Source organism: Alosa sapidissima, chromosome 4 (assembly GCF_018492685.1).
Source record: "Alosa sapidissima isolate fAloSap1 chromosome 4, fAloSap1.pri, whole genome shotgun sequence".
Lineage (NCBI taxonomy): Eukaryota > Metazoa > Chordata > Actinopteri > Clupeiformes > Clupeidae > Alosa > Alosa sapidissima.
Window position 1 is genome coordinate 27680065 of NC_055960.1, and position 27500 is coordinate 27707564.

General features: G+C 45.7%; 1 protein-coding gene across 9 annotated transcripts in view; it reads left to right on the top strand.

Annotated features, from left to right (window-relative positions):
• Positions 1-27500, top strand: part of nav1b (neuron navigator 1b) — a 119489-nt gene that overhangs the window by 24302 nt on the left and 67687 nt on the right. For all 9 annotated transcript variants that reach the window (XM_042089701.1, XM_042089702.1, XM_042089703.1 and 6 more), the window contains 2 exons: positions 10300-10402; positions 18267-18626. In XM_042089701.1, coding sequence (XP_041945635.1) covers positions 10300-10402; positions 18267-18626 — 463 coding nt within the window. The remainder of the gene's footprint in view (positions 1-10299; positions 10403-18266; positions 18627-27500) is intronic.

Consider the following 27500-nt stretch of genomic DNA (forward strand, 5'->3'; position numbering starts at 1 on the left):
GTCTATTTGTGGAGCTCGCTCTCTTTCTCTCTCTCTTTCTCCCTCCCACTCTCTATTGCCCTGTTTCCAGATCCTTCCACGGCGTCCCCATAATGGCCTTATATACTGTATCTGTATGTGTATCTGGTAGTGGCAGTCAGTGTGCTGTAGCATCCGCTTGTCCCCTTGGACCGCCTCAGTGCCCCCTGTCATCACGAGGTCACTCTGGAGGAAACAGAGCTCCTGCTCTGTGCATACAGATGCCCGTGTGTGTTGAGTACAGTGAAGCCGGACACAGCTCACCCAGTTACTATAGCTTATTCTGGAACAGATGGGGCTGGACGCACGCCAGAACTGAGCCTGTTTGGGGCCTGATACATACAGAGGTCAGATGCTGTCTGGAATAGGCTGACCCACTTAGAAGCAACCACAAACTGATGTAGTGTGTACTAGGATCATTATGATGCTACATTTATTGCCAAAAGAAACCAGCTAGCTAGAAAGGCAAGCTCGCAAGTAATTGTTAGCTTTTAGATAGTTTGCTTAACTTAGCTTGCTTTTTTCAAACAAAATAAGTACTTGCTGCAACTGTAATGATATACGACACAAAGTGTTTATTGGTATGCCACTGTCTGTCTCTACCTTGTATGCCCTTCACAGAATTTGACCTTCATGTTTGACCTTTTAGTTCCTGTAACAGGCATGAATATGGACACTGACTACAGTTCCGAGAGAGAAGTTAGACATACAGATATATATATATATAAGGGATAATGTATAGAACGCTGGTCATTATTGGAAAATAAGTCCCGACAGGGTGATCAGGACAGGGTCTTGCTTCGTCCTGAAGGGACTTATTTTCCGATAATGACCGGTGTTCTATACATTATCCTGCTTATTACACGGCTACTTGCCAAAATGAAAAAATAAACTCCACATGATATAACTCTTTACATTTATTTGTTACCGTTTCATCAAACAAATAGTTCACAACACACACTGAACTTGAATCAAACATTCTTCAGAACACAGCAGATCAACAGTCTGCTTTCACTTTTGAATGAAGTTCCATTGCAAGAAGTGACTGGACTACTTGCGGAGTGGTATGAAAGATGTGAATATGAAGCACAAAACCCATTTTCCTTGACAGCAGTCTGTTATACTTAACAACGGTCTTTTGTCGAGAAATATCAGACCACCGAACGTTGGAAGGGGCCCATTCAAGTGAATGGAGTATTCTGCAGCATTATGAAGAGCCGTGTGATAAACAGAGATAGAGAACGCTGGAAAGCCTTGAGAGTGAGGGCAGCACAGAGAGTCTAAAGACATGAGCTGCCATTCCTGACACCTGATTGGAGGTCTGAGCCACTGAGGTAGAGAGAGCTGGTGTTTACTGGTTTGGCCCAGATCAGGATCACATCTTCTCCATAACCTATTGCTTTGTACCTATCATGAGAATGGCTTGCATGCATGTGAACGTCCTGTGTGTGTGTGTGTGTGTGTGTATGTGTTTGGGCTAGAGGGATAGATTGAGATTGGTGGGTGTTTTGGGGTGATAGTGAACCCTGCCTGGCCTTGCTAAGCATAGAGGCACAGAGATGAAAAGGAAAAGGGAGAATTTAGTGGGTGCCGCTTCTCCCCTGGAGCACATAGTCTCCAGATAGTCTTTCAGAGGGATCAGCCAGGCAAGCTCTTTACTGCCACCACTACCTGTCTGACCCACCTTGTCTGAAATCCTATAGTGTGTGTGGGTGTATGTGCTTGCTTGTGCGTGTGTGTTTGTGTCTGTGTGTGTGTGTATGTCTCTGGTCTCTGGTTACGGGGCAGTTGAGCAGGTGTGTGTACAAGTAAGTGGGTGGGTTGTACATTTTGTGTGTACGTCGGATGTATATTACATGGATGTAAATGTGGGTCAGGGAATGGCTATATTTCCTTTGAAACTGTAATAGCCTTGATGTTCATGAAGTAAAAGTCAAGTGCCTTCCACTCTGCACCAGTTATAGACTTATACACCCTTGATGTCAAATTAAGGCACCATCTTATATAATATATATAAGACACCTTAAATTACATACGTTTAACACAGTAGCCCTAAATACAATATAACTGTATGTAATTTTATAGGAGCATACCTATCATATGAGGGAAATATATTACATATTATGGAGTGCAACTCAGAAATGGTCTCAGAAAGGTCAATGTTTTAATACTGCACTGCAAGACAGACTAGTCTGTGCTTTGTGAAATACTCAGATTGGCTGTGAATGAAATCGTAACTGCTGTGCTTTGGGATCAAATACCGCAGTGAAAGCTGAAAGGCCCACCTGGCAGTCTTTGCTTTCAGTGTTGCCAGTCTGAGTGAGATATTAAAGACAGAAAGATCAAGAAGAACAGGTCTGTTTTCTCATTCATTATTGTTTCTCCATCTCTGTTGTTCTTCAGACCAGTGTAGTTTAGTTAGCTGTAGTAAATATACTGTGATGTAGTAGTTAGCTGTAGTGGGTATACTGTGATCAACCCCAAATATTGATACGTATCCTTGCCTATTTTATGTGGGTATACTGAGATGGCGATGCTTTTTAAGTGGGTATACTGCGTCCGCGTATCACGTCGACTACACCACTGCTTCAAACCAAGTTACAGACACAGAAGTGATCACAATGGTGTTAACATAGTATCTCCTGCAGTAATGGGTTCTGACTGACCAAGAAAACAGGCCCCCTCAAGCTGAAGGCTTGACCTGGGAGTGGACTGGACTTGCAGAATCCAGGCCAAGTCAGTGTCGGTTCCACTATCGTATCCTACAATAACATGGGTTTCAGTCTCCAGCGAGAGCTTTCCCAACTTTGAGTTGCAACATGTCTTGTGTTTTTCTTCCCTGTTTGTGTTAGTATTGCTCTCTCTCTCTCTCTCTCTCTCTGTCCCTCTCTCTCTCTGTCCCTCTCTCTCTCTCTCTCTCTCTCTCTCTCCTCTCTCTCTCTCTCTCTCTCTCTCTCTCTGTCCCTCTCTCTCTCTCTGTAAAGTGGAGGTGATTAAGGGCAGCACCACTTCAGTGCTTCAGTGACATTTAACCACAAAAAAAAGAGGGAGAGAAAAAGACTTGGGTTGGGTAGAGGCCAGCTAGCTGATGGCAGACTGGCAGGGAAGGTGCCCTTTCTCTGGGGGGGGTGCCAAGCACGTTGTCAGGTCCCTCCTCCACAGGTCTTAGCCACCCATTTCACTTAGGACAGCTGCCAGCTCCTAGGGCTTGTGCCTTTTGTTCTGATTGGTATGTAACTGTCTCCCCCCGTGTCGCAATCCATCTACCTGTTTACCTTACTTTCCCTTATTCTCTCTCTCTCTCTCTCTCTCTCTCTCTCTCTTTCTCTCTCTCTCTCTCTCTCTCTGTCTCTCTCTCTCTTTCTCTGTCTCTCTCTCTCTTTTGCTGTCTGTCTAACTGGAGTCAAGGATTAGCGTTAAATATGTTCATGTTACCGATAACATCAGTTTTTGGGGTTTTTTTTCCACACAAAAGATCCTCGAGCCATAAGACGGTTCAATGAAGTGGTTTTGAAATCAAAGTCTCTCTCTCCCTCTCCCTCTCTCCCTCTCTTCCTCTCTCTCTCTCTCTCTGTCTCTCTATCCTCTCATTAATTATGCCAGTTAAGGCGCCATGCCTAAGTGCTACATGGAATTGATTAGACACACTACTGAGACGCCACACCCCACCCCAAAACACACACACACACACACACACACACACACACACACACACACACACACACACACACACATACATACACACACACACACACACACACACACACACACACACACACACACACACACACACACACACACACTGACTCACAGACAGTGTCACAGTGAGAGGCTCCATTCACTTCTCTGTGTCAGCAAATTGTTGATGGGCATGGGTGGCTGTCTCACTTGAGCAGTGGACAGTGTTGCTGTTCTTCACTGTGTAGCATGTGGACCTCACAGTTTGGGACACCTCTTAAAGGAATTATCCGGAGTAAAATGCACTTTAGATCAATTTACGGATGATTGGGAGTACATACGTTGAGTTGACATCAAAATCATGTCATTCGGATGTGTTTTGAGAAAGTTCGATTTGACCGTTTTTAGTCAAAACTCGTTAGCCTGGAAGTGACCAGGGCATGTCATTTCGCCGCTACAAAACTCTATTTTTATACCTCTTCTACAGTTCCAAAGAACATTACACTTACGTGGTAGTGAGTAGAGGGTCCCTAAAGCCAAACCGAAGTATCCCGAGGTCTTTATGTGGTCGGATAGAGAGTCCAGAATAAATTTCATCAAGCCAGTACCTTTCCGGAAATGTTGCTGCTGCAGCTGGCATCTTTAGGGGAAAGTCCGTAGGACACAGGGCAGGTCTTTGGTAGCCCCGTATGAGGATGCAAAGTCATCACTGGTGCAGTTGGATTCATTTACCACCGTCTGAAATGTTTGCTGTGTTTTTTATTTGCTTTTCTTGTCTTTTCTCTCTCTCTCTCAAGCTACTGTGCAAGTACACAAAACGTTGATATGTAAAAACACACAAAAGCAACTTTGATATGTTCCTCCCTGCCCGAGACTCAACAGGGGCACAAATCAATTTTAGGCGTGTGTGTGTGTGTGTGTGTGTGGCACTGATGAATGAAGTGATTTTAATAATTCAAAACTGGTTACAGGCAAGGAAAATAGAGAAAGAAAGACAAGCAATCTGTTCCATCTGCAGCACCCCCCCCCCCCCCCCACACACACACACATACACCACCCCACCCCACCGTTCCCCTGATTAAAAAAACATGTCACGGAGCATATGAACTCATGATTTATCCGTCTAGTATTCCTGTGGTACTTTTACTGCAGTGTCTAAGCACAGGCTGGAGACAGCGGCCTCCCCTTCTCTCTCACATAAGAGATGGGCTGACATGATTTAGGGCAGGCTGAGTGGTCAGACTGATAGCTTGCCTTCCCGTCCCCCGTGGTTGAGGGATTTAGGAGAGAAACACTGAAACTGTCCTTCTGCTTGAGTGACATGTTTTACCTGATGTAATTTAATTAGGCCCTGACATCCTTTTTGGCACCTTCTTAAGTGTCTTGATATCTTTTTTGGCACCCCTTGATGGTTTCTCTCTCTCTCTCTCTATCCCTCCCTTTCCAGAACATTCCTTGGTGTACTCCGAGTACAGGAACTCACTGTCTCATAGATAATGTCTGTGGTGAAACACATTATGGGCTGTCACCTTAAACACTGACAGTTTTTTTCTCTTCTGCTTTTAGAGGCCTCGGGTTTCTGTTGTGTCTTAGTGTGTGTTTGTGCATGTCTGAGTGTGTGCATGTATGTATGTGTGTGTGTTGTGTCTGAGTATGTGTATGTGCATGGTTGAGTGTCTCTGTCATGACAGTTTGTGTGTATGTGTGTGGTTGAGAGTCTGGCGTGTGTCTGTGTGTGTGTGTGTGTGTGTGGGGGGGGGGGGGGGGGGGTGGGGGGGTGGTGACTCAGACAGTAGATCATGAGTGATCAGTGCTAATTACAGTGACAGACTCACATCCATCAGATGGCCCTGTGGAGGCCACATGTGTGATTTGACGATGGCTGACGCAGCTACAGGCTCATGGGGGTGGAGGTTACTGTGAGGGCGGAGGTAGTTAGCGCCAGGGTCAGTGTCAACACCTCTCCACTTCCCCTCGTGGGTGTTTTATGTTATAGTAAAGGGGCTAACAAACACACACACACACACACACACACACATGTACATCTATACATACACACACACACACACACACACACACACACACACACACACACACACACACACACACACTGTCACACTCATATGCATGCACACACATACACAGACTCACAAAACACAAAAACCCATATACATCTACACACCACAGACTCCGTCACACACAGGCACACACTCTCTCATGCAAATACACCCCACAGCCACACACACACACACACACACACACACACACACACACACACACACACACACACACTGTCACACTCATATGCATGCACACACATACACACAGACTCACAAAACACAAAAACCCATATACATCTACACACCACAGACTCCGTCACACACAGGCACACACTCTCTCATGCAAATACACACACACACACACACACACACACACACACACACACACACACACACACACACACACACACACACGCACACGTTAATAGTCCACAGTGATGCATGTCCACACTGCCTGCAGGCAACAGGAGACGGCGGTGGATGGGGTTGCCATGGTGAGGTAGCGTTTGTCTCAGTTACAGTGAGGTGTGTGTCTGCCTCGCCCCAGCGCTGTCTGGCACCAGCTAAATACCTGCCTGCCATTTTTTACACTCCTGGATGCCTGGTGGTCAGACTCAGTCCATGGCCTCATAACATAAAGACCCAGCATTTATCTCCTCCTTCTGAGGCCTGGGGCAGGACAACACAGATGTCCTCTCTCTGTAGTCACAACAGGCTGAGCAACTCGTGTCTCTCTGTCCCTATTCCACACATCATGCACATGTGTTTAATGTTTCTAATGTTTGTGCCATGTTTTCCTCTCCTCTCATTGGTTCTATTTCTCTGACTCCACTGTCTGACTCCTGGTGGCTCTGGTCAGTTTGTCTCAATTGGTGTGTGTGTGTGTGTGTGTGTGTGTGTGTGTGTGTGTGTGTGTGTGTGTGTGTGTGTGTGTGTGTGTGTGTGTGTGTGTGTGTGTGTGTGTGTGTCTGTCTGCCTCACACCACCCAAAAACCTGCCATCTTTTGTCCACTGCAGTGTAGTCCCTCCTGGACTTCTGTCTGGCTTTATCTCATAACAACCCAACCTTTATCTCCTCCTTTTAACACCAGGGGCCTCACAAGGAAGATGAGTACTCTCATTACTCATCAACACTCATCTGCTTTAGTTCCACTTCCAATTATCTCTCTAATTCAGTTCAATTGACCGATCCCAAGCCCCTCCTCCCATTGTCAGTACCATAGTTACTGTTGCTAAGTCGGACAAGTTTGCAGGAAAGTGTGCGAGAACGCGTGTTCAACATGGGTACGCAGCACCATTTAGCAGAGTGTAACAGTGTATGCTAGATTTCTGGGCGTCAAGTAATATTGATATATTCAAAAAACAGAGGCCAGAAAGGCCTTCAGTATTCGGAAGGACACATTCACAATGTCTGCTGTTATCAACGAGGTGGAACACCACAAATTGAGGACAAACCAATCTGGTGTTACGGATCTTAATGGGATGCATGTTAACTGGGGATAAACAATTAGCACGTTATCACAAGCAGGTAGTTTACCTTATTTGCTGCAGATGTGACTGATTCAATAAACAGGTCTGTGCAAACATATGGTGTTGACGTGTCCATAACAAAATCTAACCATACCGAGGATTAATTAAAGACTGGTCCAAGTGCTGCAGATCCAAGTTCCCACGCAACTTGGGAGAGTGGCTAGCCTGTTAAGCAGCTCATGTTGGGGAGGTGGAGAGATAGCTTCGCTTCGGTAGGCCGATAGCCTACTTATTATTTTGAATGGCTGCTTTAGAAGGAAGAGTTCAAATAAACATGATACAATGTAGGCTATTGAAAAGAAACCACTAGATCTACCCGAGTTTACCCATACAACGCACGACATATCTGCAGTTTGCAGACGTGATTTGTCTTGCACAAGACTTCATCAGTGCCCGCCTATGCTATACTTAATTTAAATGTGGGCAATGTAGTAGGCCTAATATTGGCGATTTCGAGACTGCATAGCATATACAGCAAGGTTTTCAATCGGCACATGATTTGATCTTTAGAAGACATTGGCTATCTCTCGTTCAGCCATCAATGATGCATCGCAGTAGTCTATTCCGTTTGTTGAAAAAATGGTCATTAGCTTATTTCTGTGAACAGTCTTCTATCCCAAGTTAAACATGGCAAGGTAGCCTATGCCTAAAAGCTGAAAGTATTCTTATTGTGTGTAAGGCGATACGTGATTGAAGGTGTAGCCTATTTGCGCGTACTTTCAATTGTATGAGTGTGAGTTCAGTTCCTGCAAGGTAGGTATAATTTTTTGCGTAGGCTTATGTTGTCGTTTCAACAGTGGAAACCAGGTTTAGTTATGTTTTTGTCTGTAGTTATGAACACAAAAAAGGGAACATTTTCGTACACACTCAGATTTCTTTACTGAAAAGTAGCAGCCTATCCAAAGTTATGCAAAGTTAGGCCTATGTCTGTCAACGTTTCACACGGTCAGGATATCGGATGTCACTTCTACAAGTATCCCAGGCATATATTTGAACCTTTTTGAGCTCTTTAGTTATTTAGTTACTTAGGCTACTCGCAAAAGAAGCATTAGCATTCACATAACCGGCGTATTGTAGGCTACAGAATGGACACTATAAAATTCAAAATTGACCGAGGTTGACCGAGGTCCTCCGGCGTCCTCATTGTGACATAGTAAAAGGGGGCGGGGCTTGGGATCGGTCAATTCAATTAATTCAATTTTATTTTATTTGTACAGCACCAATAACAAATTGCTGTGTAGAGCCTGAATCCCTTAACCCTTAAAGGAGTACCGTCACACCGGTGTGACGGGAATGTTGGGAAATGAACGTTCTAAAGAATATCTGGGTTCATTGAATTCAACATAGAATTTTAGAACCTTCAATTGTTGCGGAACTTAGAATGTTCAAAAACCTACACCTTTAAGGGCTAGAGGAGCCCTATGGCAGCAGTGGCTAGGATAAGCGTCTCCAGCAGGGCCCAGCTAGTAAGGGACCACCCATCTGCTTGGGCCGGCTGGGTAGAGATGAAGGGAACAGGGGTGCGTTCCCCAAAACCATAGTTGCTTATACCTGTTAGCAACTTAGTTGGTTGGCAATGGGAAAATGCATTGCAACCAACAAAATTGCTAACTTAGTTAGCAATTATGGTTTTGGGAAACACACCCCAGCTTAGCAAGGGACCACCCGTCTGCTTGGGCAGGCTGGGTAGAGATGAAGGGAACAGGTTCATTCAGGTACACAGCTGCCAGCTTGTAGAGTCTGTGTCATAGAACTCTTTTCTCTCCTTTCTATAACTCCTAATCTCCCTGTTTGAGTCAGAGGCAGTCTGATTCTTTGTCATGTTTGTGTCGGTGATGATGTGTGTGTCTGCCTCGCTCCAGCAAACAACGGCACCATGCACACACACACACACGCACACACACACACTCGCCATCTCTTACCCTCCTCGATGCCCCGAGGGTGGCATTTGCTCTGTACTCTGTGTGCTCCTCTCATAAAGTCTCACATTTATCACACACACACACACACACACACACACACACACACACACGCACGCACACACACACACACACACGCACACACACACAGCTCTGAACAACAGAGGCCACAGGCCATGTGCGGATCTGAATGTGTTCATAACAGGGTGCCTTGCAGCTTTAAAAAGGATCTATCAGCAAAGTGTCATTTAAAGCAGGCATTCTATCAGCAGGCTGTGAGTTAGGGCTGCGCAGGTGTGCAGATGCTGGGAATATGAAGTCACTTCCTGTGGTCCGTCTCTGTTGATGTCTCCTCTGTACATCAGAATAAGGCTGCAACAGGTCTCAGGGACCACCAGACCTACTAGACATTTCTCCTGCTGTCTGTTTGTGGTTCAATGAAGATATTGCGAAAAGTATTGGTGTATGGAATCTTGGATTATGTGAAGGGGAAAATATGGCTGGATGGAGATTTGAGTTAAGGTATAGACATTGTAAATGACAGACAAGGGAATCTTGAACTCTCTGGCCCCAATAGAACATCCTGCCTGAATCCAGAGGCTAAACTGAAATGGAAAGTATTGGGTCAGTTCACTTTGCCAGAATGTGTCTCCACCCTGATGTGAGGTACTTTATCTGACAACAGCTGTTTCTCCATATGCAAACATCGGGGGAGAAAAATGGGCTTTAATGCTATCTGATGACTGCGGATCGACTCAACAAGGCACCTCCAAAGCAAGTGGTCCTCATGTCAGCATATAAACAAGACATTTTGGCTAATGGAAGCATGGCTTGTGAAGTGGTTTGTCTGTGCCTTTTAAGAGGTTTAGTGCATTTGTTGGGTCAATACAGTGGATGGAATGGAATGAATCTCGGCCCCATACTTTCAGACATTCATAGCAGTTGGATCTGGATTGAACCTGTCCTGGTCTGCTGCACGCCTGTCATCTTAGGGTAAAAGCCTGTTCCGCACTGTTTTCCGAGTTGAGTGTGGTTATGGTCAAGCTCTTCTGTAGTTCTGTGGTGTGTGACCGGCCCGTTTTCTTCCTCTGCAGACCCAGAGTCCCAGAGGAAGCGGACCGTTCAGAATGTTCTGGACCTCAGGCAGAACCTGGAGGACACTATGTCCAGTCTGAGAGGGACCCAGCTCAGCCACAGGTGAGTGGAACCGGTGTTCTCGGTACAAATGCACTATACACATCATTTATGGTATACGTAGTACACTCCTCAGGCAATCACAAACAAACAGACTTTATATAGATAGGTGTGTGTGTGCTCTACACTTTCCTTTTCCAACAAACATAAATACACAAACACACACACACACACACACACACACACACACACACACACACACACACACACACACACACATATCTAGAATCATGTACTAGTATGCATATTCAGACATATAAAAAGCAAGAGCTCAAATACAAGACAGATACACACACACATACGCACACACACACAGTCACAAACACACATTCAGATGTGTGCACTGGTATGCAAATAAAATGAGTGCACAATCCCAGCCAGACACACACACACACACATCAACACAAACACAAACACTTTCAATATATCAATACTGCAGCCCCCTGCTGTGAGTGAATGTGTGCTGGGAAGGGTGCCCATTCAGCTGTCTGAGCACCTGGCCACCACTTTTTACAGCAACAACATTTCTGCTTTATGGCGTCTATTCATTACGCCTGTCCCAGTCGCCCGATGCACCCCCACCCCCCCCCCCCCCCCCACCCGCCTCTCACACTGGATCCAGAGCTTACACCCACTCATAACCTCCACAGAGGACACCACAGCACACACACTCACACGTAGACAGATACGAGCCCATACCCACACTGAGAGAGGAAAACACAAGAGAACACATTCTCACAGAGAGGCTCTCAATTAGAAGAGCTCTATACTTTTCCATTCCGGACCTCAGCAGACATGCCTTAACGAGTGCAGTGTAGTGTCTTGGGTCTCTCAGATTAAAAGCAAAACAGTAAAAGATAGATAGATAGATAGATAGATACTTTATTGATCCCCAGGGGAAATTCATGGATTCAGTAGCATACAGACAACACACACACATTCACTAACAGCAGAAAAAGTAATTAAAAGTATATAATATAAAAACACAACTAAGCAATAAGGACAGTAGAAGATAAAGAATATACTAAATATACTAAAATACAAATTATACTAACTAACACTTAATCTGTTTAGAATCTAAATCAATTCTAAAAACAATATCCACATAGTGGTGATTAATCGATCAAGAGGCGCTTGCAATGGCTTACACATTGGCAAAATAGAAGGGATAATGGCCGACAAGGTTACCAGTTCCGCATGGAATCTTAGAATATGATGAATCTGCCAAAAAAGGCCCAACATACTAGCCTGGCGACGCCCATCTAGATCTCCTTTCAGGGAGATGCTAGTCTGGAACATCATAGTTCACTAAGGTTTCCATCGCTCAGCAGATTATCTGCCCAATACATTTATTTACAGCAAAGGTAGGCTCACATTGTTCCCTGAGTTTTAACTGTCAGTTTCTCAGTTTGTAAAGTTTAGGCGGAGTAGTAAGTAACGTTATGAATAGGGATGCTCTGATCGATCGGCCGCCGATCATTATCGGCCGATATTCACTCATAGTAGTTTGATCAGAGCACTCTCTGAAGGCCGATCAGAAGAGCGGATCAGAGCCAAAAAATATTTAGAAGCACTGGTGAGAATGACTTCTAGCTACGTAGCCTAAATGTTTTATACAAAATACACCACAACATTGGAAAACATTAGCCTACAAGTGTGAACCATAGAATGACGTTGTGAATGCAGCATAAAACCTAGACTACATGCACCTCAATGTTAGCAGTTTCGCGTTACTTTACCTGAAGTTTCTCAGTTGCTAGTTATCAAATTCAAGGGCTGAAATATGCCTTTTAGTCCTTTAAGGGATTGGCTGGAATATGCTAAATATATTATAGCTGTAGCGAACAGGGACAAAAGCAGCCTCCCGTCATGTTGTCTTCAAAGGTAGGATGCTACTGATGACTTCCATTCATGCGTGTTTACACCGAATAGCCTACAAGCTAAAGTAGAAAACGAAAGTAACATTATTGCCCCCATCAATGCAGATTAAAGTAAGGATTCCTGTATCATCAAGTAGGCTGCATCTTAATAACAACACCGTAAGATCTGATAAGGAGCTTGCACACTGTTCCAACAAACACCAACAAACTCTGTTGGCAGCTGTTGGAAATAGTCTTTAGAATGTTCATAAAACCAACTGCCAGTCCACACTGTGGAGTCTCCATCCAACTAACGGCAACAAAGACAGACAGCCGGCCCACACTGACCCAACTGTTGTTGTTTGTTGGAGTTTGTTGCTGTTTGTTGGAGCAGTGTGCAAGCTCCTATAGCCTCATACAGGTCCTAAAGCTGGTACACCATTACGTTACGTTACAATGAACTTTCTTCTCTGAATGAGCATTGGCAGACTATAAAAAAAGAAATCTCACGATAGCCTGTTACATAAATTTCTTACTACATGAAGGCATAAGGCAAGAAGGCACTAAAATTTTGTTTTCCCGTAAATGTTGTCAGTCATTCTTAATCTTTGCAACTGGTGCATTGGAATGTTTAACTGTTGGCTTTAAATGTTTTTAAAAAAGTTAGTGTAGAGCCCTGCACTTTCTTTCAATGCCCATCCTGTGATCGTGATCGGTAATCGGTATTGGCAGATACTGATTTCATTGATTGGCCCAAAAAACACTGATCGGAGCATCCCTAGTTATCCCTGGAGCATCCCTATGAATCCTTGATGGCTGGACCAATGATTTCAAAGTTAAGCTATGTCTACTGTACGCCCATCACCATGCTAGTGTTGGAAAGGCTTCCCAATTGTGAGTGACCAGACTCTATTCACAAAGTAAATGAGTTTGGTTTCCAGGCTACCAACACACAGTAGTCCTTGAAATGTCACGGTTTAGATTAAGCACCTCAGGGGCATGCAGATCCTGCTATGGAGTACTGCAGAGGAGAGGAAGACAGATCTGTCTGTGTGTGTGTGTGTGTGTGTGTGTGTGTGTGTGTGTGTGTGTGTGTGTGTGTGTGTAGTATATATACTCTTTTGATCCCGTGACGGAAATTTGGTCTCTGCATTTATCCCAATCCGTGAATTAGTGAAACACACTCAGCACACAGTGAACACACAGTGAGGTGAAGCACACACTAATCCCGGCGCAGTGAGCTGCCTGCAACAACAGCGGCGCTCAGTGCAGTGAGGGGTTAGGTGCCTTGCTCAAGGGCACTTCAGCCGCTTCCTACTGGTCGGGGCTCAAACCGGCAACCCTCCGGTTCCAAGTCCGAAGCGCTAACCAGTATGTGTGTGTGTGTGTGTGTGTGTGTGTGTGTGTGTGTGTGTGTGATGTTGTATCTGCACATTTGATATTCCCTCTTCCTCTCTCCTCATCCTCACCACATGCTATCACGGGCGAACATGCTGAGCGTAGCAACGTTCCGCTGCTCTCGTCCCTTTGATCTCCTCGGCTCTCCCTGCCAGGAGTCCCTAGGAACTCCTGCGCCTCTTCCGAAGAGAGTGATGGCTTTCCATAGCTTAGCTCCGACAGGCGGTTTTCCACAGCGTATCGCTGAGGGCAGCTTTTCCAGAGGTGCACGCTCCTGCAGCCCTAATGTCCAAATTCCCGAGCTGGTAAAACGTTTGGCTCAGTCTGAGCCATAAATCAACGCTCTTCCGCCCAATGAGAAGCTCCAGTGAGGCTGCAAGTTCCTATTTCATTTTAATGGGGTCATCCGCCACAGCAGCCCAAGAACAACACGCCCCAACACTGATATAGACAGCCAGCCCATATAACAGTACAGCAGTTGGCACTGGCCTAGAAACAGCTTCTCAGCAATTACATATCAGTTCCAATTATGCTCCTAGAAGATTCTTGTTTTCCGAGGGTCATTTGTGATACAAACAAATAGCTGGGAAACATAGACAACATCGAAAGCAAGTGACATGCATCCACTCCAGACAGCTGTGAGGAGATCAGAGAAAGCGAGAGGAAAGGCAGGATATGAGGATATTTTTATCCTCCAGCTGAGATGAGAAGCTCAGAATCAGGGCCATATGTGGCAGCAGCTAACGACCATGAAAGGGATGCCCAGACTCCTCAGGCCCGCCTGGCAGATCGATGAGTGCATTTGCTCCTCTTTGAATTTGCTGTAAAGACGCCATATTGTAGACAATCGAACAGGCAATTACAGGCAATCAGAACAAGCTCGGACAATCAAGAGATAGGAAAATTAGTGCCTTAGGTATGAGCTACACCAGGTGCGTAACTGAAGCGGTTTGTTAGCGATGCGTAAAATCCATTTTAGATGAATGGTCTATTTTTTTCGAACGTACGACCCACTGTCACGTCTGGTGTAGCTCAGCCCTTAAAGAGTCTCTTCTGGAAGTGTTGTTACAGGTGTGTCAGTCTGCCTTGCTACGTTGTGGCCCAGTACCAGGCCAGAGGTGGCTTCAACCTGGGAGACACTCAGAGCTGTGCCGCAGCAGCTGATGATTCTTACAGAGGTGCCCAGACTTTTTACAACACCCGGCACATCGATCAGTGCATTCGCTATTCACTGCATTCACACTGACATGTATTCACTTGCACTAAAGCAATGTTCAATATCAGTAATTAGCAGGTGGAAACATGGAAAGCATTCACACCATAGAGCCAGCGAGCGAAGAAGTCCAGAAGGCAGACATGAATGAAGGGGAATGAGTGTACTTTAAACATGTTCCTACTGGAAGACAAATGAGGGCTGCTGTGCCAGATCCCCTTAGTTAGGTACACTGTATGTCAGTCAGATGATGGCCTCATCCAGGCAGAGCTGGCAGCCATGTGGGAGAAGTGTTTGAGGGATGTTCCAAAGCTCTAGGGCACTGGCTAATGATTTCCTCAAGCCATGCCCAGACTCCTGTGGACACCTGGCAGATAGATCATTGCATTCGCTCCTCATCTACTGATATTAATCTGCTGAATCGGCTCATTCACCAACGCCTCCCCTTTTAGGAACACGATCATCATCGTCTCGACTATAAAACCTAATCAGCTCTAATGAACTCCAACGTGTTGAGACGATGCTGCCTGCTGCAGTGTATACTAATACTAATGTGCGGTTGGTCTCTGAGTACAGTGCTGATTTGTGGCCAAAGTCCCAAACTAACTAACGGTGCATGAGATGGAGGAGTGGGGGAGACGTGGAGACAGAGCCACTTTATTTACTGAAGAGCTGCCAACGCTTGGTCTTGGTAGTGTGTGTGTGTGTGTGTGTGTGTGTGTGTGTGTGTGTGTGTGGGTGGGTGTGTGGGTGTGAAAAAAGTGGCTCATTGACAAACGCATGATTCAAAGTAACCATTTATCAGTTAGGGCCGTCTTGTAAAAATGATATACTTGACAGAACATAAGAATACAGGGATATCATGGACTGGGACATACTGCATACAAAATGTGCTTCAATTAAGCAACAATAGCAGTCAAATATTTGTGTTCAGTTGAAAGAGTTGGATGTTATTTTTAATGGTCTGGAATATTTAATTGGTTTTGTATCCATTCTTTTGTACTCATTGGTTTTCTCAATTGCACAATGACAATAAAAGTAAAATTTAATCTATTATTTCACAATAATATGCATACATTACAATGCTTGCACTAGTCATACTGATTGCATTGCAGTCATCACTTCATTAGAGAAGTATGTTAAAACACTAAAATCATCAATCAACATCACATTCTGCACTCGGGTATACTGTAGAACACATGTAGTGGCTATTAGTAGACTTCCTCCCTCGGCAGGAAGTGACCTCAGAGAGCTCTGGATTGCACGCTCCCCGGAGTTCTTCCTGGGGTATTAATAACCCAGTGCCACAGGAAGACATCTTAAGTAGGATGTGTCTCAGTAGGACATGGGCACAGACAGTTTCCATTCAGACGCTGGCTTCGCCATGAGCTGCTGTCTGTGTGTGGGCTGGCTTTGAGGAGGCCTCTGTGCTCTGTGTCCAGGAGGTGTGTGTGTGTGTGTGTGTGTGTACATGTGAGAGTGAGTGTGAGAGGTGAGCTGGCCTGCTGTTGTGACAGGCAGCTTTGTTTGGGTTGAATGGTGTGTTGTGGTAATCGGGCTGTGTAGCAGGGCCTGTCAGTTACTGTGTGCTTTAACGCTTTGGTAGGTGACGGCTATCTGTGGCTTTGCCAGGAGGTTTGGTGTAGCTTGTGTGTGTCTGTGCCCCCCCTCCCCCCAACCCCAGTGTGTTTCAGCAGTGCAGAGATCCCCTCACATTTAGCCTGCCTCAGTGTTGAGTGAACAGAAACTGCCCTAAATTGCTTGCAATCAGTCACAAACTATTCCTCTGACTGTTGTTTGGCAATAATTAATTACTATCAAGTGTTATTGAGTGGTCATGTTTAATGTCTCAAATTGGGCGAGAATTATATCTGCATATAAATTATATTGCCGCAGTTCTGCTGCTCCTTGCATCATTGGATGACATTCTCTCTGCTGGAGTGCAGAGGCAGAGTGCAGATTTCAGAAGAGTTAGGAGCGTATCAATAACCCATTTGGCAGGAGTGGTGGAATCGGACGCCAGTTTGGAGCCTGATGAGAGCTCTCCGTCTTCCTGGTAAAAATAGCAGACTAGGAGAGACCCGCATGATGGGGAACGCTGAATTATTCACTCAAAACCTTCTGTGTGCAGCACCGGTTTGTGTGTGTGTGTGTGTGTGTGTGAGTGTGTGCGTGTGTGTGTGTGTGTGTGTGTGTGTGTGTGTGTGTGTGTGTGTGTACGCGCTTATGCAATCACTAGACTCAGCAGAAGGTTCATACAACAGAGAAAAAGAAAAAGACAGAGAGAGAAAGATAGAAAGAGAGAGAAAGATAAGAGAGAGAGACAGAGAGATAGAGAGAGGGAGAGGAAGAGGAAGAGAGAGATAGAAATGAAGAGAGGGAGCAGGCTTTTATCAGCCTGACCTATTTGCAGGTTGTGTGGTCTACTGCAGTTTCCTGAACCTCTCCTGGAGCAGTGTGACTGCAGTACCACAGCGCTGGCTGATTCTCACGCTGCATTTCCACAGGCCTGTGACCTCCTGAGAGGCAGGAACAAGCTGCTGGTTATGGCATGGAGAGATGGGGAGGGATGTGAGAGGCTCTGTTTAATATCGTCTCCAGCGTTTGCTTTTTAGTGAACAGTTAAAGTATTCATGCGGTGTGGCTCCTATGAGCGGCCATATTCCTCGCCTCGTTCACCAAGGACTGGGAGCCAGGACGAGGGAGGGAACGGTTGGAGGAAATGGGTCACTGTAGTCGTTCTGTCAGCTTTCATCACAATGACGGGCCCTCGAAGCGCTCGTTGGCTCCGCCGTGTGTGTGTGTGTGTGTGTGGCCTCTGTCAGGCCTATCATGCTTTCTGCTCCACTGTGCTGTTTCAAATCCCAGCGCTCCGCATTGATGCGACAATGAAAATGTCATTTGTCTATTGTCTCCATCCTTTCCTTCCTCTTTCTCTCTTCCCCTCTGTCACGTCCTTTCTTCTCTTGCTCTTTCTCAGGTGCTCTCTCTATTTCTTTCTCCTCCACTTTCACCTTTCTCTCTACCTATCACTCTCCCCCCCTTCTTTTCTCCCTCATTCCCTCCTTCTGACACTCTCTCTGTCTCTTTCTTCCCCCTCTCTCTTCTTATTTATTCTCTGTTTCTTACTCCATCACTCTACTCTATCCTTCTCTCTCCCCCTCCAGCTGTCTGGAGAACACTGTGTGTTATGACAGTGACATCACTAACGCCTACAGCCTGTCCAACCTGTCCAGAAACACTGTTTATAATTCATGAGGTATATTCATGTTTATTTATTCCCTCTCTACCTCTTTCTTTCTCTCTCTTGCTCTCTTTCCCTCTTTCCTTCTCTCTCTCTCTATCTTTCTCTATCTTTCTCTCTCTTTCTCCCTCTCCTCTCTCTCTCTCCCTCTAGCTGTCTGGAGAGCAGCGTGTGCTACGACAGCGACGACACCAATGCCCGCAGTCTGTCCAGCCTGTCCAACCGCTCGTCCCCTCTCTCCTGGCGCCACGGCCAGTCCAGCCCGCGGCTGCAGGCCGGGGACGCTCCGTCCTCCACGGGCAGTGGAGGAGTGGTCAGCGGCGGGGGCATCGGGCGTAGCCAGTACACATCCCACACCATGCCCACACGCTGCTCCAGCCGTCTGAGCCACTCCTCCCAGATGGAGCTGATGGAGGGCCTTGATGCTGACCTCAAGTCGGGCTACCTGAGCGACAGCGACCTGCTCGGCAAGAGCCTCCACGATGAAGATGACGACGACAACCTGGCCAACGGGTGGGAACACAGTTGCATGTGCTAGTTAGAGAGATATGATGTAAACAAACAGCTACATGTGCTAGTTAGAGAGATATGATGTAAACAAACAGCTACATGTACTAGTTAGACAGACATGATGATAACAAACACAGTTACATGTGCTATAGACAGATATGATGTAAACAAACAGTTACATGTGCTAGTTAGACAAACATGACGGTAACAAACACAGTTACATGTGCTAGTTAGACAGACATGACGGTAACAAACACAGTTACATGTGCTAGTTAGACAAACATGACGGTAACAAACACAGTTACATGTGCTAGTTAGACAAACATGACGTTAACAAACACAGTTATATATTATGTGCTAGTTAGACAGATATGATGTAAACAAACAGCTACATGTGCTAGTTAGACAGACATGAACAAAAGGCAACCTGGCTAACAAGTCAGCATGCCTACAGTACATTTGCTAGTTAGAGACGTAAATAAACAGGCAAATGTTTGATGGCCTCAGTCGTCAGATAAGACGACATTTAGGGATGTGTAGTGAAATAAGAAAGCATGTGCACAAATGCAAGGTTTCAAAGGGACATTCAGAAACAGGTGATGTGGAGTTGATGCTACACTGTCACAGTCCAAGTAACAAGTTACAACACAAGAGGGAGATTTCCATCTGGTTTCAGTGAAGCAAGCCCCTGAAAAAAAGATGTGTATTTCTGATTGGCACACAAGTGAGAATTACTTTATTGCCAATTACTGTTGGCTGGTCTGTTGGCTGGTCTGTTGGCTGGTCTGTTTCCTCTCTGTCCCTGAGAAGGTAAAGACCAATGTAAAGGTGCACTGGATGCAAACATCATAGCTTTGACATTTATCTGTTGATGTTGACAATGTAGTTTCAAATCAAGCTATGTTTGTTGATGTTGTAAATATGGTAGAGGTTACTTATAGGATGGGAAAGGTGGAATATTGAATGGATTAGAACTGACTCTAATATGCACATTGGATACATATTTAATGTAATTTAATCCAAATGTGCAAAAAATGGCATGCTGATATATTGCACTTTACAGCATTTTAGTGTTTATGTAATATATTACAGTACTATACGGTGAATATTCTGTGATATATTGGATATCCATATGGGGATTAATGTGAAGCCATTTCCCATTTCCTGTGAGTGTAAGGGATTCAGCAGTTAGATGACTCGACATGATTTAGTGCCCCAGGCTGGATTTAAGATTGGCCAGTAAATGGTGTTGGGGGTGGTGTGGTGTAGATGGTGGTCTGTGTGTGCGTGTGCGTGTTTGTGTGATAGGCTACTCTCCATTTAACCCGTTTTCCAAGCCCGCTTGGTGGCCTTTCAGTCAATAGGCCCCTCAGGCTAACTGTACCGCATAGTGTGTCCAGGGACGGCCATAAATATGTTAGTCATCTCACTGGCCAGCAACGCTTCCTCAACACTGACCTATGTGCTGGTTAGAGAGGGAGGATGGTTTGATATCAAACTGATATCGAATTATGCACTATAAATGTATTTTACTGCATTTAGTCATAATGGGCTGCATTACAGAAGGCCTCTGGTGCTCAGTGGCACTTAAGCCTTGTAGGGGTGTGGGGTTAGGTGGGACGTAGGGAGTTGGTTGTGTTCAGTGGCTTGGCCTCTGTGTAGTTACTGCAGATTGAATGGCTTTTGAAGTCTTGTGTAGGCTATCACAGCAGTTATCAGAGCCAGAGGGAGGCCTGACTGAGCCTCATGCTGTGGCAGCTCTACAACACTGATCCTCTGGAAAACACAAACAAAACACAAACATAAACATGAAAACAAGAACATAAACATGAAAACAAAAACATAAACGTTAAAAAAACAAAAACATAGGCATGAAATCGTCCTATCTGCTTCCACACAGAACAAAGGGTGAAACTGGAACTGTATCTGTTCCTAAGAGAGAGGGGGGGAGGGTTGGTTGTGTTTGTGTTTGGGTATGTGTTTGTGTGTGTCCTTTTAGGCTGAGTTGACCTTGACAAATTATTGTGGGTCTGGCAGCACTGTCCCCCACTCAGTCGGCCGTGCTCAGCTAGTAGAAAAGCAGGTGGTCAGTCTCACAGGCAGCATCATTAGCTCTGAGTCATTAGACGCCTCCGTACCTCTGTCTCTCTCTTTCTCTCTCTCTCTTCCTCTCTCATTCAAGTCATTAAGCACTCCCCATTCTTTCCCTTTTTCCTAATACTGTATCACTGTCTCTCTCTTTCATTTGTCCCATTCATCGGCCTCTCCTCTCTTTCTCCGCCTGCTCTGTTTCTCACTGTCTCTTGACACTACAAGTGAAGTCACCACTGACAGCAGCTTGAACAGAGATCACAGATCTGTCCCTTTCACACAGAACACAGATCTGTCTCTTGAACACAGATCACAGATGTTTTTTTTAGATCGCAGATTCATCCTCTCATACTCAGTTTTCTTCTCATCCTCCCTCCTCCCTCTCCCTCCTCCCTCTCCCTCTCTCCTCTCCCCTTCTCCTCCTTCTTCCTCATCCTTCTCTTCCTCCTCCTCTCCCCTCTTCTCATTCTTCTCTCTCCTCCTCTTTCTCTCTCCTTCCCTCTCCCCCTCTCCCTCTGTCCTCCCTCTCCTCTCCCTCTCTCCTCCTTCCTCATTCTTCCTCCTCTCCCTCTCTCCTCCTCCTCCTCCTCCTCCTCCTCTCTCTCTGTCCTCCCTCAGTGCAGTGAGATCAGGGAGGGTAGCAGTGGGGAGAGGCAGGGTGGAGCTGGAATCCAGGCCAGCTCTCCAGTGGAGAAGAAGCTGCTTTATCTGTGCACAGCACACTGGAGGGATTTGGACAAGTTCACACTGCAGCATGGCACTGCACAGTGACACACAGAGGGATGACACACACACACACAGAAAGATGATCACACACACAGACTCACACACACACATGTGAACACACACACACACACACACACACACACACAGAAAGATGATCACACACACACATGTACTCAAAAGGCAGAGATAATACATACATGCCTGTCACACACACATACACACACACACAGACACACACACACATGCGCGCACAAAGAGAGGGAGAGGGAATGAATCTCTCAGAAGTAAGAGAAGGTCAACGAGGAGAGGCCAGAAAATGAGAATGAGTCCTGAGGCCTCTAGAGCAGCTGAATGAAAATGAGTGGTGACAGGGCCAATACTGAATACTAATTAACCAATGAAATGTGTTTACATAGCTATATAATTACAACTCTCCCATGGTGCTGGGAGTGGTCAGAGAGGAGGCATTGTAGCCTCTACACCAGTGGAGGCTGAGAGTGCTCCTAAATCACGCAGTGGAGAAGGCTCAGGATTAGCAATTAGCCAGGACCGCCAGAGCCAGCTGGAGATGCTTCAGTCGTGTGTCACGTCCAGCTAACACCCAAGTAACACCCCCAGCCCCCCAACCCCGCCCCCCCCCCCCCCTCCGCCTTATAAACAGGCTCCCTCTTGCCATCCCAGCCCTTCATCCAGTGCCAGCCCAGGCTAGAGAGAAGCGAGCTGTTAAACAAAATTGTTGTCATTCTTCTATAAGAATTCTGTGCTCTAATAATATGCTATTGTTACACATTTGGTAGAATGCCTTGATTCAGAATTACATTCTCAAGCAGAACTTTGTCCCATAAAGTTTTATGTGCTGTTAGTCTCTGATAAAAGCATACATTATGTTGAATTGTCTAAACATTAACACAAACAATTATATTGTGCATTGTACTGTACTCCTTCATACATTATGGGTCAGCTTTACCTTAGTTTTGCGTACACAAATTAAGCTTAGTTCTAGACTAAAAGCTCATTTCTAGTGGACATCTTCTTTGAGGGTCTCTTGTAATCTAGGACTAGGCTTAAAATGCATGGGAAACTTGCCCAATACATTGTTTAATAGTATTAACACATTTATGACTTCAATGTAAATGTTGGGTTTTGCCAGCTCCTAAATACACAGTTTATTTATGTAATAGCAGCATATGGAATGCATTGGGACGTGTTGAACAAACAATGGGGTCATCAGGTTGGTCACCATGGTAGCCACCTGTCCTAGTGAGGTTGCCATGGTAGCTATCACTGGTTAGCGGTGATGACACACACACACACACACACACACACACACACACACACACACACACACACACACACACACACAGCTTGTTGCGCTCCCTCCTCAGCCCCAGTTTTTGATCCAGCCTGGTGCTTTGATCTCTCCCTGAGATGCCAACGCCTCTCTCTGCTTCACCAAGAAGGCCATCAAGCCAGGGAAGCTAGACTGAATTATTAAACCTCCTTGCATAAGCGTCGCAGAACTGCTGCGTTTCTCTTCTTGGAGAGAGGAAGATGAGGAAGTGGAGCCCGTGTAGAACATTACTATCTATTTGTTGAATATAAAACACTGCAGCTGCACCTTGCCTTCTCAGCTGTGCTAAAGTCTGAGTTCGCCGGGCTGATTCTACCGCCCCAGCTCGATGGCCCCCGCCCCGCTCGCTGGTGGACGTTTAGCCCCAGGGGTCCTGGTTTCCCAGGAAGTGTTGCCAGGGTGACCATTAGCACTTGTGAGGGGCGTGCAGTGTGCCGTCTGCTCTGAGGTCAGATGAAACAGCCCGTCATCCCTGAGACTTTGGCTCAGCTCGCCGCAATGCGCCTCAGTGGCCCTGTCTGCAGCAGAGCCCCAGATAGAGCTCCAGGCCACAGTGAGGACATACAGTATAGGGGCTGTGTCAGGTGGCTGCAGATGCTTATCCTTTTAGGTGCAGCAATAATTGTTGGGGTTAAATTGACCTTGCTTTCATATGGTGATGAAGATACAGTAATAATAGTAATAATCAGTTTTTAAACATAATAGTTAAGGTGTTTGCAGGATGCTTTATAGTTTATTTTCTGTATTAAAAGTAGCCTACACGTTAACGCCAAGACAGAGATTAGTGGTTGTGTGCTGATGATGGGACATGGGAGACTCGTCTTCATCACTCTCGAGTGCTCCCTGATGAACACTTCTGTCCCTGGCCAGCTGACTGTGGTAGTCAACACACACACACACACACACAGACACACACACGGACACACACACACACACACACGGACACACACACACACACACACACACACACACACACACACACACAGACACACATACACAGCCAGTGGTCTGTAATAGCCCCCAGCTTGACTTCAGGAAGAAGTAATGTTATTAAGCATGAGTATCACACCTACAGTACCTGCAAGTTCATCCCCATGGCTGACTGCTCTACTCACCAAAAGGACAAAAACACTGGCGTTAAGCTGGTCGAAAACAATTATCCTGCACCATTTGTGTGTGTGTGTGTGTGTGTGTGTGTGTGTGTGTGTGTGAGAGAGAGAGAGAGCGATAGAGAGATGGATAAAGAGAAAGAGGGGAGAAAGAAACACCTCTCAATAATCCCCTTTGTAACCATGGTAACCTGCCACAGAGAGTGAATGGACGAAGAGGTGAATTCTCCGCTCCTAGTCTCCAATCATCCCTCCTCAATCAATTTCCCACCCGTTATTGAAGACATGGGACAAAGCCCTGGGCTAGATGAAATTATCTGCGGAGGGAGGGCCATGTCTGCGCTTCAGATAGCAGTCCTGGTCTGACACAGTCAGCACCACAACATAGCAGGACCATACCTGTACTACTAGAGGTTGTTTGCAACCGGTTTGATTGAAATTTTTTATAAGAAATCGACTGCTCAGAAGTTCAATGGAATGTTCAAAGAAAAAAAGGGATCCAAGGCACTTGAACTTTGCGCACAGAATATTTTATTTTAATATTTTTATGGCTATCTTATTGAATTGCTGTATTGACACTACTCAAGGATACATATTCTTTGCAAATGAATAATATATGCAGACCTTTATCGAGGAGACTTGTGCAGTATTTGTCAAAAGGTAAATAAATGTGGATGTGTGAGCTTTTGGCTACTTCCCTAATCCAGAATCCAGACACATGAAAAAGAACAGAAATGGACTAAAGACTCGAGCTCTCAGATGATGTGGACTGACTGGACTGTATTGCAGAAGCTAATGATTTATGTTGTTAATGCGCCTACCGTAACGTAGAATGCTGAGGACGGCATCTCCAAAGGGGCTGCAGGGGGTCAATAGAAAGAGGGGAGAAATAAAGCCTCCATGTTGGAGGAATAGTGCCTGGCGATCGATCACTCACTCCCTTCGGCCGCTTCCCCCGAGCGCACAATCAAGTCTGGCCTAATCCTCTGTGTCAGGGGAACTGACCCTTCTCTACCTGTGCCTCAGGAAGCAGCGAACGCCACACACAGCCAGCCTTCACTGCATTGGCCACCTGGGTTTTAATACACAGGCCTGTGTGTGTGTGTGTGTGTGTGTGTGTGTGTGTGTGTGTGTGTGTGTGTGTGTGTGTGTGTGTGTGTGTGTGTGTGTGTGTGTGTGTGCACGTTTACCTGATGTCTACATTTATCTGGTAATTTATTGATGTATAAAGGTGCAGTCAGCAATTACGCAGGAAGTCACATTTGTTTATATTTATGTTTGTACTTAAATTTATTAGCACATGCTTTTTTTCCAAAACAATGTCCATTATATTTTAACCAAGAAGCACAAAACACACTAGAGAGGTAGCTCACCCCTCCCTTCAGTATTCAGTATATGGGCTTGAAATCGCGTACGATCGCTGACTGCACTTTTAACGTGACTAACAGTAGGATACAAATTCTCATTCTTGGGCTTTCAGGGTAACGAGCCTGTGGTCTTGGTGGCGTCACCCTCTTACTCTAAAAGTTATTGTACCAGCCGATCCACAGGAGCCCTGCAACTGTTGTGGTCTGGGCCTCGTCTGGTTGAGATCCAACTAATCCAACTCAGCCTAAACTCCTCTACAGACTCAGCATCAATTTGACCATCTAGACTTTTCCATTCAGGATTCAGTTCAGCTCTCAGCTTTCCGATCGGCTTTCAAATGAAGCTTCATTATACTCTCTTGCACCAAACATGCTGGTGAGAGATGCTGTCAAGTAATGAGAGCGCAATGAGACCCTCTCATTATCTCTGAATACTTAATCCCTCTGGTACAGGAGAATGGAAACACTGATATGTGTTTGTGTGGGCATGCCAGTTGTTGTGTGTGCGTGCGTGTGTGTGTGTGTGTGTGAGTGAGAGAGAGAGATTGCAGCCATCTGTGTATGGAAGGGTTTGTATGTGTGCCTACAGTAGATTGTGTGTGTATGTAGAGGTGTGTATGTGTGTCTATGGTAAGTGTGTGTGTGTGTGTGTGTGTGTGTATATTTTCTTCTCATTCCTGACACATTTGAGTGCGATATTCCTCACAATGGGGTTCCTGTGCATGTGAAACGTTCGCGGCCGTGTGCGTGCTGCGTGATGGTGATTTTCCAACCTCAGGCTGCACAGATAATGACTCAGATCTTAGCGGGGTCCTCCGTGTCAGCTCAGGGGTAGACAGGGTGGACCACACCATCAATTATGGTTGTGTATGTGGGAAAGAGTGAGAAGCACTATACACGTTCTGGTGGCGCGTGAGTTTGTGTATGTGTGTGTGTATATTCAAATGATCACTTAAGGTAATGAAAAAAGTGATCACTGCTTTTTTTGGAGCGGACGCACCAAGCAATACACGGGTCAAAAGTGTACTGTAGGCGCAGACGCCGACCTTGCTGGTTTTTCCTTTACTGTATATTCAAGTGTGCATGTTTGTGCATGTGTTTGTGTGTATATGCAAGTGCTCTGTGTGTGTGTGTGTGTGTGTGTGCGCACGCATGTGTTTGTGTGTGTGTGTGTGTGTGTTCATGTGTTTGTGTGTATATGCAAGTGTTGTGTGCGTGTGTGCGTGCGTGCGTGCGTGCGTGCGTGTGTGTGCGCGTGTGTGTGTGTATGTGTGTGAGCGAGCCTGAGAGAAACTGCTGTCAGTCCACTACAGCCGCTCAGGGAGGATGTGTGCTTCGTGCATTTGGTTTTGTGATTTATAGTGCTGATGGTTTAATGACTTAAACAGGACACACATAAACACAAACACACACATGCGCGCATACACACACACACACACACACACACATGCACACACACACACACACACACATACACGCACGCATGTGCATATACACACAAACACATGCACACACACAAACACACACTCACATACACACAAGCACACTTGCATATACACACCTATACACTACACTCATGTGCAGGAAGACATACTGTACACTGAGACAGTAATTGGAGGCCCACCCAGGCTGGTGTTTGTATGTTAACCCTGAAGGAGTCATGCCTTCCCTGGTAACTACAGCAGGCCCAGCAGCAGCCAACACTCACAGGCTGTCACACACAGACACACACACACGCACACAAATACACACACAAATACACACACTACTCTCCGACACACTCATCCAAACAAGCTCTCACACACTTTCCCCTGACACTACCAACTACTCAACATCCCACACACACACCCTTACACACACAGAGAGATATTGAGTGGCTCTGTGTATTTGTGTGTGTGTGTGTGTGTGTGTGTATGTGTGAGTATCTACAGTATATCTGTACATGCTTTCTGTGTGTGTGTGTGAGAATGTGAGTGAGTGAGTGTGTGGGATGAGGTGTTGACAAGAGGCTGCAGTGGTTTGTTGAAATCTCCTGCCTCAGCTTGGAAGGTGTGTGCGTGTGTGTGTGTGGATATTAGCGGTGGGCATATGTATGGGATTGGATATGTCTGGAAGGATTTCTGCATATCTGAATCTCTCGCTCTCTCTCTCTCTCTCTCTCTCTCTCTCTCTCTCTCTCTCTCTCTCTCTCTCTCTCTCTCTCTCTCTCTCTCACTGTGTGTGTGTGAGAGAG